General features: G+C 47.4%; 1 protein-coding gene across 4 annotated transcripts in view; it reads right to left on the reverse strand.

Annotated features, from left to right (window-relative positions):
• EPB41L4B (erythrocyte membrane protein band 4.1 like 4B) overlaps positions 1-19,952 on the reverse strand; it is a 149,143-nt gene that overhangs the window by 4,620 nt on the left and 124,571 nt on the right. For 2 of the 4 annotated variants that reach the window (XM_084776107.1, XM_084776106.1), the window contains exons 23-25: positions 15,320-15,436; positions 12,988-13,059; positions 4,182-4,327 (exon numbers count right to left, since the gene is read on the reverse strand). In XM_084776107.1, the coding sequence (XP_084632233.1) occupies positions 4,182-4,327; positions 12,988-13,059; positions 15,320-15,436 (335 nt within the window). The remainder of the gene's footprint in view (positions 1-4,181; positions 4,328-12,987; positions 13,060-15,319; positions 15,437-19,952) is intronic. The other 2 variants (XM_084776109.1, XM_084776108.1) reach the window with 1 other exon arrangement.

Raw genomic sequence — 19,952 nt, forward strand, 5'->3', positions numbered from 1 at the left:
GTATAAGTATGATGACATACATGTACCCTGATGTGTCATCACCATCATCATCATCATTATTGTATATGTATAAGTGTGAGGACATACATGTACCCTGATGTGTGTCTGCATTGTGTGCAAATGAAGGTCAAAGGTCAACTTTCAGGCATGTTTCTTTCCTAGTGAGGCAATGAACTCAAGTCATCAGGCTAGCTTGTGGGTATTTCTATTCCAATCATCTGGTGGCCTGGGGGAGGGAGGGTGTTGGATTTCTTTCAGTTGTGCTTTAAATTCATTTTATATGATGTCCCCCCCGCAAGACTCTAGTAAGATGGTTAATATCCACAGTGACGTTTTAACAAAGAGCATGCTATTTTTTTGTTTTTGTTTTCTTTTTTTTATTAAATATTTTTATATTACATTTATATTATTACACATATATACAAGAAACTACCTAGAGCAAGAAGAAGCATGAAGGAATGAGGAATTATATAAATGTTACATTCACAGTGTTTTGGGTATTTGTATTTGGCAGCCTTGCTATGTTTAACGAATAAAATAAAGGGAAGGGGAAAGGGAGGCTGCGTGCATTATAGCCTGGCTGCTGTGAGGGGCTGCTTGTGACCTCTTGGTCACCAACCAGTTGACTATTTTATTGCAGTGCTTTGAAAGTGAGCATCCTCCCTAGGCTCAAACACTTGAGCGCTTGGTCCCCAGTTGGCGGTGCTGCCTGGGGAGACTTAGGAAGTGCAACCTTGCTGGAGGAAGTGTGTCACCATTACGTCACCATTACGTCACCATTACTGCAGACAAGCTTGGCGAGACAGCCTCACCCCACTGCCAATTCACTCTCTGCTTTGTGCTCACAGTTGCTCTCCGCTTCCTGCTCCTGCTGCCATGCCAGTCGCTCGCTGCCCTGCCGTGATGGACTCTCATCCCTACACAACTGTGAGACAGAATAAATTCTCCCTTTCCTAAGCTGCCTTTAGTCATGGTGTTTATTACAACAACCGAAAAATAACTAAGACACCTATGAACCTCGTTCGTACTGTTTGGCTAAATGCACATCTATAGACAGGTGGATAAATGTGGTGTGTGTGCATGTGTACATGTGTGTGTGTGTGTGTGTGTGTGTATATACATGTATGTGTCTGTGTATGTGTGTGTCTGTGTGTGAGTGTGTGTGTGTGCTTTGCTTGGTTGGGACCCAGGGTGTCATGCCTATTAGACAGCTCTGCAACTGACACGCATCCCAGCCTTGGTATGTGGTCTCTTCATCTACCTCTTCAAAATGATAAATATCTCTCCCTCTCCCATTTCTCTTGCCTTCCCCTTTTAAGACAGCGCTGCCTAGGCTAGGCTCAAATGGACAGCCTCAGGCAGTTATCCCAGGACTGACTCCCAAGTAGCTAGAACTACAGGTGTAAGCCACTGCAAGGGACCTACAAGGGGTGTGTGTGTGTGTGTGTGTGTGTGTGTGTGTAAGTGTATGTGTGTGTGTGTGTACGTGTGTGTGAATAAGTGTATGTGTATGTGTGTGCGCATAAGTGCATGTGTCTGTGTGTATATGTGTGTATGCATGTATGTGTGTGTATGCGTGTTTAAGATTTATTTTTTATTTTGTGTGTATGTATGCCACATGTGTACAGATGCCCGAGGGGCCAGAAGAGGGCATCAGATTCCCTGAAGCTGGAGTTAAAGATGGTGTGAGCCACTCAAGGTGAGCGCTGAGAATAGAACGCAGCTTCTCTGGAAGAACAGCTAGCACTCTTAACTGCCAAGCTATCCCTCCAGCCACTTAAATGTGTATTTTCAAAGGCACAGTGTAACTTTAATAATCTCACACAGGATGGAAGTCAGTTTTTGCCAGGGGCAGCAAGACCCTACACAATCTGGTCCCGGTGTGCAGCTTTGGTGGGTTATTGTGATCATCTCCCCTGTGTCTTACTGAGCAAAACCCCAAATCCGCCTTTAGCTTCAGGGTTTAACTTTGGAGGTCCCACAGCTGAGCAGCAGTTACCAGTGTCTCCCTACCTTGGCTGTGGATAACATGTCCGACAAGTGGGTGACGGTGGTAGCCGAGGCTACTTTCAAGGATAAGAGGACCTGTTTTGGGCTGAGGGAGGGAGATGTAAAGTGTTTGTCTTATAAGCACCATCCCCAAGTAAAAATGCCAGACATGGCACATAGCATTGGGGATATGGAGACAAAAGGAAGCTCACAGGCCAGCCAGTCTAACCTAATTAGTGGATACCAGGCCAGTGAGAGACCTCGTCTTAAAGAGGTGAAAAGGTTCCTGAGCATGACCCTCAAGGGTGTCCACTGGCCTCCACACATACACCTGCACACACACAAAAACATATATACATATGAGAACACACACACACACACACACACACACACACACACACACACACACACACACTCTTAAAAAGGTCTCTTGGTGGAAACAGTGACTTCACTTGGCCCTAAAGATGTCTGACAGGACTAGCGTGTTATCAGTCTCCGTCGCTGCCCCATCTTTGGGATCAGAGTCTGCTAGCACACTGATCACAGGAGAAGTGCTTTGCTCAGAACTATAACAGAGGGTTGACTTGACCTAGATCTGCCTAGTCTCTCCCTGACTTTAAGGCTAAAAATACTTGCTTGGCCCCATGGCTGGAAATACAGATCACAAATAGCTGGAAAAACCCTGCCTGTTCCCAGAAAAGACACGACTGTCTCGCCCTTTATCTGCAGGTCTCTCTCCTCTTCCCTGTCCTGTGTCACTGACCCCTAAGTTCTCCAAGAGGCTACTTTTCCTCTATTTTCTTTCATCTCCTGTCACTGTCTCTTGAGTCACTGGTCTTCTCAAGTGACAGTGGAATCTGAACTTTTCTCATGACCATCCTGTGCCCTTACTTATGCCAGGCATGCCCAAGTCCAGGGACCTAGGACTGGCAAGTCCCTCTGCCAAGACGATGCCTCTCCAGACATCTGCAACCTGCTTCCACCCTCTTCACAGATCGCTTCAATGACGTCATCCCAACCTGCCCTATTGCTTTTCACAGTCCCCTGACAACACACACACACACACACACACACACACACACACAAATTTATTTGCTTGTCTTCTTCTCTAACCCCCACGCACAAAAGTGTAAACTCCGGAAGGGTAGGACTTTACCTGTTGGGTTCACGGTCCAACCGTAGCACCTAGAACACAGCGCACCTACCTCCTGGAGACCTTTCCTTACAGGATAAATGAATGGAAGAATAAACAGGGAGGGGCTGGGAAGATGGCTCCGCTCAGTCAGTGAAATGCAGGCCATGGAAGGATGAGGACTTGAGTTCAGGTCCCCAGCAGCCAAGTAAAGCCTGGCTTGGTGATGCGTATGTGTCTGTAATTCCAGAGTTGGGGAAATAGAAACAAGCAGATCCCTAGAGCTCACTGGCCTGCCAGCCTACCTCAATTCATGAACTCTAGTTTCCTTCTTTCTTTCTTTCTTTCTTTCTTTCTTTCTTTCTTTCTCTCTCTCTCTCTCTCTCTCTCTCTCTCGTTTTTTGTTTTTGTTTTTCAAGACAGGGTTTCTCTGTGTAGCCTTGGCTGTCCTCACAAGGATCCATCTGCTTCTGCCTCCCGAGTGCTAGGATTAAAGTTGTGCACCACCGCCCAGCTTTTGTTTGTTTGTTTGTTTTTTGCTTTTTTCAATGAATATTTTATTTTTATTTATTTATATCTTTTATTGTACATTGGTACTCTGCCTGTTTGTAAGTGTGTGTGAGGGTGTCAGATACCTTGGAGCTGGAGTTACAGAGAGTTGTGAGCCACCCTGTGGGTGATGGGAATTGAACCCAGGACCTCTGGAAGAGCAGTCCGTGCCTTAACTGCTGAGCCATCTCTCCAGCCCCATGAACTCTAGTTTCAATGAGAGTCTCTGCCTCAAGACATAAGATAGAAAGCGGCTGATGATACCACCAGATACCACCTCTGGCCTCCATATGTACAGACATATGCGTATGCATGTGCACTCTCGTACACATGTGCACACACTCACACTCACATGTACACATGACACACACACACACACACACACACACACACACACACACACACACACAACATGAATGAGCATCTGTAGAGACACAGACAAGGAGAGCTGAAGTCTAGGCCTATCTCCCTGTTGCCCAGATCCCTGTAGGTTCTTACTTCTCTGACTCACCTGGCTGCCAGAGACACAGGCTTCCGGGAGGTGTAGATGGTCTGTACTGTGGACACGGTCTCAGTCAGCGGCCGCAGGGTCGCTGTTGGAATCAGCGGGGAAGACTGGCCAGGACAGCACTGTAATTTGTTCTCTCTGAAGTCTGCCTGAAGAGGAGACAGAAAAGACAGATCAATCTCCAGGCCCATCTTCATGCTGTCAGCAGCTCTCTGTGCCTCACTGTGCTGCTCTTGTTATGTTAGTAATAGCTAAAGTCATCACACATTTTTCAAATCATTTTAAACGATCTTGCTCTGTGCCAGACACCATGCTAAACACTTTCCATACATTACCTCTTGACAACCTTTCCAGACAGAGATCATCTGTCACCGCCTCTTAGGAAATCATCCTTGGGAAAGATGTGTCACTTTCGTGTGTGCCACAGAAAAAACAAAACATGGCACTCAGACATTGTTGTGTTGTATCGTGTAGCAAACATTCTGACTTGGTGTCTGGAGACATTGCTCAGTGCTTAAGAGCACTTACTACTCTTGCAAAGGACCTGGGGTCGATCTTTAGCACCCATACAGAGACACAACCACCAGCAACTCCTGTTTCCAGAGGATCTGGTGCCCTCTTCTGGCCTCAGTGAGTACTGCATGCACATGCACTCACCTGAACATGAAAATAAACAAACATTCTGATTTCATGACATTAAAAAAATTTAAATGCACAACTTAGAATTGTTTTTATGGAATCTTAGAGAATTTAAGTCAGTGGTTCTCATTCTGTGGGTCATAATCCCTTTGGGGTCATCTAAGACCATCAGAAAATACTGATGCTTACATTATTATTTATATTTTTGGTTGTGAGCCTAGCCTTTAATGGCTGAGCCATCTCTCCAGCACACATTATTATTTATAACAGTAGAAAAATTACATGTTATGAAATACCAATAAAAGTAATTTTATAGTGAGGACTCACCACAACGTGAGGAACTGTATTAAAGGGTTGTAGCATTAGGAAGGTTGAGAACCATTGGTTTAAGTCTTCCAATTGAGGATCCAGTAAGTAATTGTGTGTGTGTGTGTGTGTGTGTGTGTGTGTGTGTGTGTGTGTGTGTGTTGTGACATGGAACACAGGTGGTGGCCAGAGGACAACTTGAAGGAATCAGTTCTCTTCTGCCACGTGGGTTCTAGAGATCAAATGAATGTACGCCATTAGGTTGGTGACAAGAGCCTTCACATGCTGAGCCATCTAGAGGGTGCCAAGAAGGAACCCACACAGCAATCAGGGACTGGGGAGGTGGCTCTGTCAATAAAGTGCTTGTCACACAAGCACATGGAACTGAGTTCAGATCCCTAGCACCCACTTGAAAAGTCAGATACAGCTGCACACATCTGTAATCCCAGCACTGCAAAGGCAGAGACGAGAGAATCCTTTAGGACTTGTTCTAGGCTCAGGGAGAGGTGCTGTCTCAAAAAGAAAAAAAAAAAAAGGTAGGAAGAAGGAGCTGGGGTGGTGGCACAGTGGTTCAGGGTACTTGCTGCTCTTCCAGAGGACCTGAGTTCAGGTCTCAGCATCGTGTCACTCGGCTCCTAACTCCAGTTCTAGGGTTTCAGTTCTAGGCCTGTGCAAGCACACAAACATGCATGGCACACACTCACCCCATCATACATGCATACATGTAAATAAAAATAAATACATCTTAAAAACAGAAGGTAGAAAGTGGTTAAGGAAGATACCTGGTATTGATCTCTGGCCTTTACACACCTACATGCACACACATACAGGCTTATTTGCACAGGAGTACACACGTCCACATAGATACATAATACAGATACACACACACATACACACACACAAACTGTATTCAGAAGCAGAGTTTGCAGAATGCATTAACGAGGTTTGTCATCAATAAAGCACCACAGTGGATCCAGAATGTGCTCCCCAGACCAGCAACATCATCGTTAATTTGATTTTGTTTTGTTTTTGGTGTTTTGTTTTGGTTTTAGTTTTGGTTTTTCGAGCTAGGGTTTCTCTGTGTAGCCTTGGCTGTCCTAGACTCACTGTGTAGACCAGGCTGGCCTCGAACTCACAGCAATCTGCCTGCCTCTGCCTCCCGAGTGCTGGGATTAAAGGCGTGCGCCACCACGCCCGGCTCATCGTCATTAATTTGAAACTTGATTTAAAATGCTCAGGTTCTACTCAAGACATTGGTGCCAGAAAGCCCAACATGACAGGCTCTCACAGACTTCCAGATGCTTCTGAAACACAGCCTTTCAGAACTAATTCAGAGAGAAGAACCTCTTGCCATTTACAAAGCACGATATGCTTATTACTTTTACACAGGAAGCTTAAGAGCAGAAGCAGCTGTTGGGAAGCTGAGAGCAGTGGAACCAAAATGGAAGAATATAAAGGAAGCCATTTTATAATCTCTTATTGCCATCATTAATATATTTGCCAACAGTTTTTCATGTGTAGTTTTTGTGTTATATCCTTAAATATTTTTGATTATTTTATTTTATATGCGTGTGTGTTTTGCTTGTATATATGTATGTGCACTGTATGCACACCTGGTGCCCAGGAGATCAGTGTTGGATCCTTTGGGACTGCAGTTACAGATGGTTGTGAGTCACCATATAGTGCTAGGAAGCAAACCCAGGTCCTCTGAAAGAACAGTCAGTGTTCATAACCACAGAGTTATCTCTTCAATCCTCTCCTGCTTTTTTATTTTTAAAAACTTTTTGATAACATATTCATATACTCACATATATATGTGTACACACACACACACACACACACACACACACACACACACACAGTTTTTCTTTTCTTTTTTTTTTTTCCGAGACAGGGTTTCTCTGTGTAGCCTTGGCTGTCCTGGACTCACTTTGTAGACCAGGCTGGCCTCGAACTCACAACGATTCGCCTGCCTCTGCCTCTGCCTCTGCCTCCCAAGTGCTGGGATTAAAGGCATGTGCCACCACGCCTGGCTGTTTTTCTTTTTTTTTATGCTGATCCTTGACTCTGAATTTGGAGAAATTTGCCACCCATCTCTCTAAAAAGGCTTTGGTCTTTGAATGCTTAATTGCCTTCTTGGTGATGGTACAGAAGATGGGCAGAGAAGCACAAAGGCCCTGCTTGGGTCTCAGCATCTACCTCCAACAGCAAGGCTGACTTGTTTGAAATGCAGCAATGTGGAGTGACTGCCCCTGGGTCTCTGCCGAATGCCACTTTGGAGAAGCAGCTCTGCATGCCAGTGTGTCACATGCACAGGAGCACACAGGCTGGTGTAGCATGTGAGGCTTGTTACAGAGAATTGTCATGCAGGTGACGCTCACTGGTGCTGTCCGTGGGGTCACTCTGGCTCACCACTTTCCAGGCACACAGTAGAACGAAATCTCACTGTTTTTCTCAGGTTAGAAGCCACCGTGTACTTTGCTTTGTCCAGTGGAAAAGCACCTTTTTCCTTCCACCAAACAACGTAGGCAGCAGGGCGTGGCTCTCTTTTCCCCCTTCTGCCACTGGGACTGGTGATGCTCCTCCACATGTCAGGCAGCTGGTCCATCAGCCTGGGTGACGCAGAGCTGAGCCTGTGATAGATGGCTTGCGCGTGCAGAGAAGTAACTCCGTGTGTTGGGTAAACGCCTGGCCTGCCTGGTGTGGCAGCTGGCTAATAGGCAGTTGCATTGCTTCAGTGAGTGGGTGACAGGTGGGCTTCCGAGGCCACTTCTGAGGGACATTTGCACTGGCAGTGCAAATACACAAGCAGGTTACAGTGTTGAGGTCTCAACTGCGTCAGTACTCACGGCACTCTTTATGGGTGAGCACCCCGTGTAGGGCAGGTAGAAGAACAGTTGCACTCAAGAATAATCTTGAGCTAGGCATGGTGGCACACACCTGTAATCCCAGCGCTTGGGGAGACAGAGGCAGATGGATCTCTGTGAGTTCAAGGCCAGCCTGGTCTACAAAGTGAGTCCAGGATAGCCAAGACTACACAGAGAAACCCTGTCTGGAAGAGGGGGAAAAAAGAAAAAAGAAAAAAAAAATAGAATGATCTTGAAGGAGCAGCAAATTTTCTCATTAAGTCCTAACCCTTATCTTTTAAAATATCTGTTAAATGATGGAATGAATAAATGTATGAACTTTCAGTAGGATGAAGTGTTCTTACACTAGGGCTGGAGAGATGGCTCAGCGGTTAAGAGCATTGTCTGCTCTTCCAGAGGTCCTGAGTTCAATTCCCAGCAACCACATGGTGGCTCACAACAATCTATAAGTGATCTGATGCCCTCTTCTGGACTGCAGGTGTACATGCAAACAGAACACTCATATACAATAAATAAATAAAATCTAAAAAAAAAAAGTTTATTAAGAAGAACACATTAAGTTAGGAAGACAATTTTGGTCTAGCTGTGGACTGGGGCGCTGTCTGTGGCCCTGCTGGGAGAGCATGTGGGTCTAGACAGAGTGACTTTTAGGCTATGAGGATGGAAGTCTAACACTATGGCTTGATAGAGGTCACTTGGTTGATTTGGGCGATATTTTCTATGAGAATAGGTGAGAACACTCAGGGTCAAACAGGGACCCGACCAATTGCATCTCTGTGCAGAGTCCTTTAGAGCCCTCCGAGGTCCCACGGCTGCAGCCAGGAAGGTCTGGAGGCCTGTAGAGCACTTAAGCGTCTTGTCCCTGGATGGACGAAGTGACCTCATGCAGGGGTGAGAAAACTAAATGCCCGTGGCCTGAGTTTTGCCTCCTGTTACCAACCAGCTCTCAGTGCCAGCATCTTCCTTCTCATCTTATTCCCCAGCCCCGGGTTCCTCCCTGACAGCCCCTTCCTTGTTCCTGGCCAAGTCCTCAAAGGCCAGCGCAGCATCAGGTGGGTTAGGCTTCTTCTAGGCACTTGCTCTTTTTTTTTTTTTTTTAATTCTGCATTATCTTTTTAATTTAGTTGCATTACCTGATTTTGAAAAAAAGAAAAAATAGAATTTAAGAATAATGGAAAGGGAGGGCTGGTGAAATATCTGAGAGGTTAAGAGCACTGGCAGCTATTCCAGGGAGCCACGGGTTCAATTCCTAGATACCATATGGTGTCTCAGAACTATCTGTAACTCCAGTTCCAGGGGAACTGTAAAGATGACATCTCCTTCTGACCTCCATGGGCATGCACATGATATGACACACACAGACATAAATTAGAGCAAAATGATCATACAAAAAAGATAAAAAGGAGGATTTGAAAATCCCATTAGTTTCAGTGAATACATATTATGTTAAAAATGTAGCAGGTGCTAAAATTTAGAGAAATTGCAAATAGCACCAGACTTGTATATACATACATACATACATACATACATACATACATACATACATATATCATGCATGTACTCAGCTCTTTAATAGTTACTTAATATAGTGTAGTTATCTTTAAGATACAAATTGATGGGTAAATCTATTCAGGCACTTACTCTTATGGTTACATGAAGGGGCCACCAAATGGCTCCTGTGTGGAAGGCTTGGTCCTCACATTGAGAGAGAAGTGCCTGGTGCCTGGGAGAAGGAACTAATTTGTTAAAGAAGCCCTTAGGTGAGTGGGATGCTGGGAAGTAGGGCTAGCTGGAAGAAGTGGGTCACTGGAAGTGCTGCTTTGGCAGATATATCTTGACCTCTGGTCCTTCCTTGGCCACTTCCTGCTTCCTGGCTGCCATGAGAGCAGCTTTCCTCTGCCTTGCCCTCGCACTGTGCTGTCTGGGTTTTGTATCAGGCCTGAAGGCAATGGAGCCAACTGGCCATCTGTTGAGACCTCCGCAGCAGTGAGCCAGAGACCCTTCCCCTTTTAAGTTGGTTTTCTCAGGAACTCTCCCACAGAGCTGGGAACCTCCGTGAATGGACTCACTGTTTGAGTTCTGGAACGCAGAAATCTGGCAACTGTCTGTCACTCTCCCTCATCAATCTAGTTTTTCCCATCTTCCTGAATATCTCTCCACCCCCGCCTCCGCACCCCATCCAACTGTGCGCTTTTCCCTGCCTCTACCATCAAAATCACTCAGGGTCAAGCTCTCTGCACACACTCTTAAGCTACTGTCCTAGATTTATTTCTAGACTATTATTCTAAACTTGTTCCGTCTGGACCCAAATGTTCTCCCACTGTGATCACAAAGACGCTTTCTAAAAATGCCTGCCCTGTCACTGCCCTGTTTTATGATCTTCTGAAGGTTTCCCGTCACTGTTGGGAAAGGACCAGGCATGGCTTTGCTCCTCTTCCTCCCCTCACACTCCGGGCTCCTGCTCTCTGTATTCAGCTCCCTGGCCTTCTTTTCAGCCCCTTGACTATATGGTGGCCTGTCCCTCCCTAGGGCTCTTTCTGTCCCCTCTGGCTGCTCTGGCTGCCTTTGAGCCACTCTTGCCCAGTTCTTAAAAGTCCCAGTGTGGTTGCTGACATTGGCTTCCAGCTCCATGTGCGCCCTCGGCTTCCCTGAGTGTGTCTCCTCACTGCCAAGGCTGGGCAGGAGGCCAGAGCGTCTCCATCATGGCCAACTGAGGGGAGTGGAACGGAGCTCCTAGCTAGGGAACTGTGTCCAGCAGAACTCCAGGGTGGGCTGGCTGTGCAAACATCAGGACAACGATACCGGACATCTGGCATGGCCCTGGCAGCTCTGTCCTCTCATTAAAGAAATGCGCTCTTGGCCGTAGAAAAACATTACCCTATGCACGGAGCTTTCCGTCTACATGGAGATGGCCGACAACCTTCTCACCTCTCTTCATCTTTTCAAGCATGAAGGAGCCACTGTCCCCTCCTTCTGTGCTGCGGGCTAAAGCCTCTTTGGTCATCACTATTGGACTCAGGGCTGTATCTCAAGCCCCTTGGAGACCCGCCCCCCAACCCCAGAGAAGACAGAAACCCGTGAAAGAGAGTCTCCTAGATAACATGAGTCCAGGGCTCGCAGCTGGGAGCGGAGGGGAGGGGAGGGAGAGGAAGCAGGGGAGGAACTGTGGTAGCTCACTAGAAAGTGGGATTCTGCAGAAACTTCCAGGGCAGAACCATTAGGCAGCTAAGAAGAAGTGTGGAAATAATCATGGCTGTCATTCTGGAGAGGAAGAAAATAATGGCTTTTGAAATGTTTAGAAAAGGGGCTGGAGAGGTGGGCTGGGAGGTTAAGAGCACTTGCTGTTCATATAGAGCACCTGGGTTTGGTTCCCAGCTCCCACATGGTGGCCCACGACCATCTGTAACTCCAGTTTCAGGGGATCCAGTGCCTCCTTCTTACCTCTGTGGGCACCAGGCACACGTGTGATGCACATCTATGAGTACAGGTAAAACACTCATACACATGAAATAGAATAAATGCAATTTTAAAAATGTTTAAATGCATTTAATTTATTTGCTGAGTTTAAGTAAGCAGTCTAGTGAAGACAGGGAGTGAGGTGATCATGAGGAGTCCATGGCCAGACTTGGACACGGTCCTGGTCTTTGTGCCACTATCTCTGTAGCCTGGGGCACTACCAGTCATCACAGATATTTCAGAGATATTTGTATTGCAACTACTTTTGTACCTAAGTGCTTCCTGATACATATTTCTACGAGGTTATTTCTTACTACTATTCTTAGGGAGATAGCTTAGTAGGCAAAGTGCTTGCTACACATGGGGGCCTAAGTTCTATCTCCAGAAACCATGTTACATAAGCATATGTGGCTGTGCATGACTTGCAATCCCAGCTCTGGGGACACAGAGATGGGAGGATCCCTGGGGCTTAGTGCCGAGCCAGCCTAGCTAAGTCAGGGAGGTGTGAGTCTGTGAGAGACCCTGTGTCAAGAGCAAGGCAGATGGCACGAAAAGAATGATATCTAAAATGCTGTCAGTCTGTCTGTCCGTCCGTCTGTCCATCCATGTCTCTCTCTCTCTCTCTCTCTCTCTCTCTCTCTCTCTCTCTCTCTCTCTCTCTCTCTCTCACACACACACACACACACACACACACACACACACGAGAGCAGATGGTCTGTGTGTGGTAAAGTGACTTACCTAACAACATTATCACGATGCAGATCAACCCAAAACAACTGAAAACAGGTGTTAAGATAAGTACATAGCACACATGGTAGCACTATTTCCCATAGCTGCGGGGACACCACCTGAATCCCAATGAACAAGTCCAAGGATAAAGAAAGCGTAGGAAACCCATACTGAAGAATAGTATTCTACCATAAAAATAAAGGCAGTGTAGACTCCTGCTCCAAATTGGATGGATCTGAAAACACGATACTAAGTGGAAAATGTTGCTGGGATGTGGTGGCACACGCCTTTAATCTCAGCACTCGGGAGGCAGAGGCAGGTAGATCTCTGAGTTTGAGGCCAGCCTGGTCTATAGAGTAAATTTCATGACAGTCAGGGATACACATAGAAACCCTGCCTCAAAAAGCCAAAAATAAAAAAATAAAAAGAAGAAGATCCCCCAACTTCAACCTATGGCTTCCACACAAATGTACACACACATACATTCATGCTAAAAAAAAGAAAGTAGGCCTAAGTCTTATATAATATTTAAAATTACCCTGACATTCACGTGTACTGAGTGTACTGGGGACATAGCAGAAAGACTGAAAATAGTTGTGTTTTTTTTTTCTCTCACAGAAAGTACTGTTGGAAGAAGACAGAGGCAATCATTGTCCAACAAATACAGTAAATACTACGAAATAGTCCTTTAATATAGTTACTTCTCTGTAAATCTCCTCTCAGTAAAGTAAAACAGACCACAATCCCAGTGGCTCCTGCCCTCACAGCCTTCCCCGATGAGAAGCAACGGCTTAGGATGTGGCTCTACTTACAGTGAACTGTGGCCCTGTGGTAAAGGGGTCAGGAAACGGGCTCAGCATTGGTTCTGCCGGGAACGTTTTTATCTTAAAAAAAAAAAAAAAGAAAAGAAAAGAAAGGAAGACAGGGGGTTACCTTCAGTTCAGAAAACATTCTGAAGTCTTTGCTGGAACACTTTTAGAGTTAAAAGGAAGAATCCTGGGAAGTTTAGGAGCCTTTATGGCATGGAGGAGGCAAGTCTGTCTGGGTCTGGGTCACATGGTACGGCATGCTTGCCTTGCCTGGAACTCTGCTTAAGGGGTCTTTTGGGACTATGACCCAAGCCTGCCCCAGAAAAGGCTACATTCAAAGTAGATAAGTAGGCAATCCTGGTGTACCTGGGGTGACCTCTGAGGGCTTCTCCACAGCTGTGGGATGTGGCAAGAGGCGTCTGAATAGTCTGATGGGGACACAATGAAGCAAGAAGGCAGTCCCTGTCAAATGACTTGCTTTGTTCAACCTCTATACACTTTGAGCAGCAGAACTCCTCAGGACAGCCCACGGAAGCACAAAATACCACACCTCTGCAGCCCTTGGGATCAGAATGTAAGGTACTTGGAAGTACCCAATGTGGCAACATAGAACGCTTCTTTTAGCAAAGATGGTGCCCCAGTCAGCAGATAATCAGTTGTGGCTCTATTTCTTTCTCTTTGGTCACTTTGTCTTTGACTTCTTGGAGGCCTTGGGAAATGAGAGGGTTTATTTACTTGAGCCAGTATATCCCAGGAGGGCCAGAGGCCTGGTGACTGGGGCACTGGCTTTGTCTATAGTCTTCAGGCCCAGAAACTGCCTATACAGGTAAGGGCTGTTGACAAGGCACAGAGGCTATCCCTACCCAGGGACAGCGGCTTTGTGTCCTACAAGATCTTGCCTGTGAATTGGACACTCCCTTGGCACTTTCACACTGTTTGAATGGGGAGGGAGGAAAAGGGATACAACAGACCACCCTAAATCAGGAGCAGTTTTCTGAATAGGTAGAAAAGGTGTCAGTTAATATGGGGACAAACATATCCTTGCAATATATACGCTATGATGTTCATGCCAACCCAGTTTTCCATTCAGCCAAATCTGTTTCTAACATGGCATTCTTAGACAAATGCCATAGCAAAAAAAAAAAAAAAAAAAAAAAAAAAAAAAAAAAGAAGAAGAAGAAAAAGAAAAAGAAATCTACAGATAAGTTCTCAGGCCAACCAGAGTAGACAGGAAAGTGCCTCCTTATGGCTATCAATGACACGTGAAAGTTAGAAGCCTCAAAGAATGGCCTTCCACTGCTGTGTGCAAGCAAGCCACAGTCCCATGATACCCTAATGCTTACCGGTACAACAGAATGTACTTACTGCATCCTGGTGGCACATGCCAACTCAAGAGCCTCTTCAGGAGGAGGCAAAAACCAAAGTCACCCTACATCACTCAACAGCTTCTAGCCTAGGTAAACAAAATCCCAGGCACAAAAGTGCTCCATGTTCTCCAAAATGGTGAGAAACTACCAACAGCACACTTCCTGACACAAGGGGCTGAGGCCCATGGTGCCCCTGCTGCTTGATGGAGTCTAACTGACCGTGTAGGGTGTGGCAGTGAGAACCAGACAGGAGCCACCACCGTGTTACAGGGAAGGACGCAAACAGAGACGCGTGGCTACTACGATTTAACAGGTGAAATTACGAATGAACATGAATATAGAGGGGAAAACACGCAGAGGTGAAAAATATGATTGGTTACGATGAAGATGGTCCCTTTTAAGTAACCAGGAAGCACTCGTAGTGTGTCATGACGTCACTAAGTAGAAGGGGGAGATGAGTTTAAAACTGTATTTGCCATAGGACAGACATTTAAGACCACAGGTGGTGACTACCAAAGTGCATAGTCCTCTCTGGGAAAGTATCTTTCCTCATCAGAGTTGCCAGAAAGCTAATGGCTCTTGGGTCTTGAGAGTTATAGACGAAGGGATGGGAACAGGGTATGTGTCTTCGTTTGGCCAACTCTAGCTGGACCCCAAGTTCCGCCATCCATCCAGGGTGAGAGAACCCAATAGCAGTGCTCGGAACAGGGTATGTGTCTTGGTTTGGCCGGCCCTAGCTGGACCCCAAGTTCCGCCATCCATCCAAGGGTGATAACACCCAATAGCAGTGCTCGGAACAGGGTATGTGTCTTGGTTTGGCCGGCCCTAGCTGGACCGCAAGTTCTGCCATCCATCCAGGGGTGAGAGCACCCACTAGCAGTGCTCTTTGAAGGCCTGGCACCTCTGCGTGCCTATCCAGCTGCTGCCTCGCCTGTCCCAGCAGGCCCCCACCCTGCCAGGGTACCTACCAGCCTCGTTTTGATTGGAGGGTACATGCAAACTCCAGTGGTCTCTTCCTTCATGGGGAGAGAGAGTGGAGGAGAGCAGCGAGAGTGGGCACAGTGGGGGCTGCTGGCGGGCTCTGCCTGCTCATGAGGAAAGGAGGAGAGACAGGGAGGAAGAGGCGGTAAGACAGGAGGAGAGAGAGGAGACAAGGGAGGGAAAAGAGAGAGAGAGAGAGACAGCACAGTGCAAGACAGATCTGGCAACCCAGACTACTCTCAAGCCAGCATCCCCCATGGCTGCTTTCTAAGTGCTGCTAGACTGCCTGCCCCACCCACTGCCCTCCTCTCACTGCCTCTCTCCTCTCTGGCCTTCACCTCTCCTCTCCCCACCCATGAGCAAAAGGACAAACCAAGACCCCCTTCCCAGGGATGGCAGAACCAAGCTATCTCTTTGTGCCAGGAGCATAGGACTGGAAGCAGTGCCCCCCACCCCCACCCCAGAACACCACCAGGGTTCTGAAGCACTGGCCAGGCCAAGTCACGAACAGCACCATGGGTTAGCAATGTCAGGCATGGGAGCAACGTGAGGAGGGCTGACCACACACTTGAGGGCATTTGCCATCTACACCAGTGCCTTACCACCCTCAGCCAAGGAAGGCTACTGCCTATGGTGTGCAGGTGAGTGAGTGCCCAGCAGAGGATGCCAAGAAAGAGTGATGCCTCCACGAAGCATGGAGTTCAGGATTTCATCCTTCTGGCCCTGCCATCTGGGTTCAGAGCCTTATCTCACTTCCCTCACCCACGAGCCCAGGTTTAGGCATCTCCTACTGGAAGTGGGGCACCCTACAGCTTAGCTGGAAGACACACCAAGCGTTATGGAGAAAGTGCCACACTCTTGCGATGCCAGCTTCCCAATCCTGCCTCCGCCCCACCCCCACCCCCGGTGTGCCCCCAGCTCTGAGGAGTGCCATGTGCCCAGCAGATGTACAAAGCGTGTCTGAGTGAGGATGAGGATGGCAATAGAAGGACTGCTGAAGGGTTAGCGTGGGCTTCAGGGAGGGACCACTCACTCCAGAGAACAAATACATGCATCTTTCAGCTCAGGAAACTTGGCAGCATCCCACAGTGAGGATTAAAATACAGCCTCTGGGTAGCTTTCAGGAAAAAGAATGATCAAGGAAATCACAGGCCCCGCCCCTTTCCTTCTCCAAGTCTATCTGATTCTGTCCTCTAAGGACAGAAGAGCTAAGCAGCTACGGGGGGGGGGGGGGGGGGGGAGAAGGGGGGAGGGCTCACACAGCCATACCCTCCCCAACAGCCTTGCTTTACACTCACATTTGAGAGATGCAGAAATTGCTCCTGCAGAGTTAGAATCCCAGGTTCCACCCCCTCTTTGTTGACTGTTTCTAAGTCCTCTCTTCAGAGCTAATCGAGTCCGTATTAGTCACCTGCCGCTAAGGTTTGCCAGCCTACTTAAAACCCCTCCGCCTGTTCTCCTCAGGAGAAATCCTTTATGCTTAAGAAGTTACAAGATGATGCCGGTAGGAGGCAGCCTGACATCATGACTCCAGGGCATCCATGCTCCAGCTAGAACCAGACAGGCCAGGGACACCAGTCCTCACATACCTCCAAACATAAGCCCCTGGGCCCTTGTTCCTGCTGATAGCAACAGAAGCTCAACACATGTTTAGTGAAGGAAATGAAATCTGTCACTAATAACCAAGAAGTATCATATCAGCTAATGGCCAGAGTTTGGACTGATGGTGATTAGGAATGACTTAAGGCTTGTCCAGCGCTGGACTTTTATGGTAAATGACCATCATTGCCCCAATACTTCTGATCTTCCTAAAGAATCACCTGAGTAGATGTAAGCAAACGAATGTTCTTGGACTCCTAGCAAACCCAGAGCCTTGACGCTCACTCAATGAGCAGGGAACAAGGTATTAATAACATGCCTAACAGGAGACTTTGGATATGCCAGTTTCTCTTGACTCTTCCCTTTTTGCTTGGGGGCTTTTCTGCATTTGTTATACCTTCTTTTTCATAGACTCTGAAAAGGACATTGCTAGTTTAAGGAGGGAAGAGAAAAGTCAGGCAGGTAGAGAAGGGAAGACAATCTAGAACACTGAGTAAGAGGGCAAGAGTGAGCTAACTCCTTCTCCACACAGGCCAAGGCTGGGAGCAGGAACTAAAGAGCAAGGAAGACCAGAGTCCCTGGTCAAGTAAAGCTAGGGAGGCAGTAGGTGCCAGGACAGAATGACTCCAGGACAGAATGACTCCACCCACCCCAGAGGCCCCATGAAAAATGCAGAGAGTATCTTCGATGTCTCTGAATGATACCCTGGGGAGCAAAGAGGAAGACGTGGGGAGATGGATGGATGGATGCTTGGGCTTGAGATGGAGTTCTGGCCACCTGGAAGGGCGGAGTTCCAAACAAACGCTAAGTTGTTGAGCCAACTGGAAACCTCATCCTGACACCCGACTAGGGCCTAGCCCCATGTCCCGTGTGACCTTCCTCAGAGCACACCAGTGTCTCCTACTCACGGACACACTTCACTGACATGCCGTGTGCCAGGACGCACTGGCTCTGCCCTGTAGCCTTATAGATGAGTAGCTCTAAGGGTTCTGTGTGTCTAGAGTCATCTTTTGACACCCCTCCCCCCCCCTCTGTCTTAATCTGAAGATTTTGAAATCCAGTTCACAGAGACTGGGCCAGAAAATCTTTTTTGTCTGTCTGTTTTGTTTTGTTTTGAGACAGGGTTTCTCTGTGTAGCCTTGGCTGGCCTGGACTCGTTTGTAGATCAGGCTGGGCTCGAGTTCACAGAGATCCACCTGCCTCTGCTTCCCTGAGTGCTGGGATTACTGGCATGTGCCACTGTTCCCGGCATCTCAGAGGATCTTGACGGACCATTCCTGAGTGAATGGCAGAACATCTGGTCCTATTCTTCTCCCTTCAGTTCCCTTCTAGTGCTGTCCTGGGGGTTATGGGGTACTCAACTAGCGAAAAACTGGGGCTCAGACAGAGGCCATGAGCTTGGAAAGTGACCACAGGAGACAGGTCACTTGCTATGTGATGAGTATCAACAGAGAATTTTAACATTTTTGTCTGGTAAAGTACAGACACACTTCCTCTTTTAACGGAAGATCTAGAGAGAGTGGCCAGGGGCCAAGAGTGTAGATCTGGCAGCTGAGAAGCCAGGCCTCATCCGGGCTGTGTCTCTTAGACTACAGACACGAGTTCCTCCAGTCTCATGCCTCCCAAGGTGGCTGCAGGATCCGACTTGGGTTGAGGCCTGGAGAGCATCCCAGAGCTCCCTCCAAGCCTAGGCTCTGGAGGTAAGGCTGAGGCCAGGGGACCTGGCAAGCTTCAAGGAAGAGGGAACAGCTTATTGGGGAAAAGAAACACATCCTGCCTCAATCACCTGCCATAAGGCTTGGGTTCTTGTCTTGGGCCTGATGCCAACCTGCTGTGTGAGCTGGAACAAGCACACATCCCTGGCTAAGCCTTGGCTTCTACGTCTGGAGGGGAGAAACAGAATGACGTGGCCCACCCCGACTGATGGGCTAGATACAAACCAGGTGTGGAGCTGTGCTTACATCGCAGCACCCCAACCTCAAGCCCAGGACACTGAAGTGAACACAATTACTGATAGAGTGAAACATGAGAGTGGAGTCCGAGTCCACTCTTTCCTAAGCTGTCCAGTGGCAGAGTGAGACAGCTGCTGCTCTATAGGAGAAGAAATGAAAGGGTACCAGATAAAGGGAGAAGCAGACTGCCAAGGCCCCCTCTCCTCTCTTGCATTCTTTGGCACTCGCGGAAACAGGATTAATTTGGAACAGGTAAAGGTCAGAGCCTCTGGTGCCAAGGAAGGGCTCCAAGACGTGTCCTCTGCAGAGCCGGTGTATGCATATTTGGACCTCAGGACATCCTAAGGGACACAATCACTGTGAACCTCACTGAATGGCTGTCTCAGTGCTGCCCATGGATCTTAGCTGCACATATAGTACAGCCTCCAGGACCCCACTTCACAGCTAAGACAGAGTTGTCCAGAGATGTAGAAAAGCACCCCAAGAGAGGGAGGGACAGTCTCTGTAGGGGGACAGTCACTTGGCACACCTCTAGGAGTCCCCACCACATGCTGTTTCCTTTCTAACCCCAGTCTCAAATATCCACGCCAAGATCCTCTGGTTCTACAAGCAATTAAATCTATGTTGCCAAACACATATAGAGAAATAGGAACAGAGGAATCCTACTACACTTGTAAAAAACTGATAATGTGTTTTAAAAAATAAATTGACCATCATTTTCAGATCTACCAGGCCCTTTAGTAAATTAATACTTAGTTCATGATGACTTTTGATATAGAATAGTGTAGCCTTTTTTTCTCTCTCTCTCTCTTAATGTCCAGCTCTCTACTATAGCCCAGGCCAGCCTGATACTGGACACAACTTTCCTTCTTCAGCCTCCCTGGTGCTGCGAATGTGAGTTACTATGCTTGGGAAAGACTATTTTTAGGTATCAAACAAATTCTTCTTCAATCTGTAAAACCCAGTGGCCCCAGCCAGGGGGTAGCAGCTTGCCCAAATGTGTACGGTGTCTACTGCAGCACAGCTGGACAGCTTGGAAACTGTCCATCAGTCTAGTGCAGAGGAATAG

Source organism: Acomys minous, assembly GCF_964271855.1.
Source record: "Acomys minous genome assembly, chromosome: 1".
NCBI lineage: Eukaryota > Metazoa > Chordata > Mammalia > Rodentia > Muridae > Acomys > Acomys minous.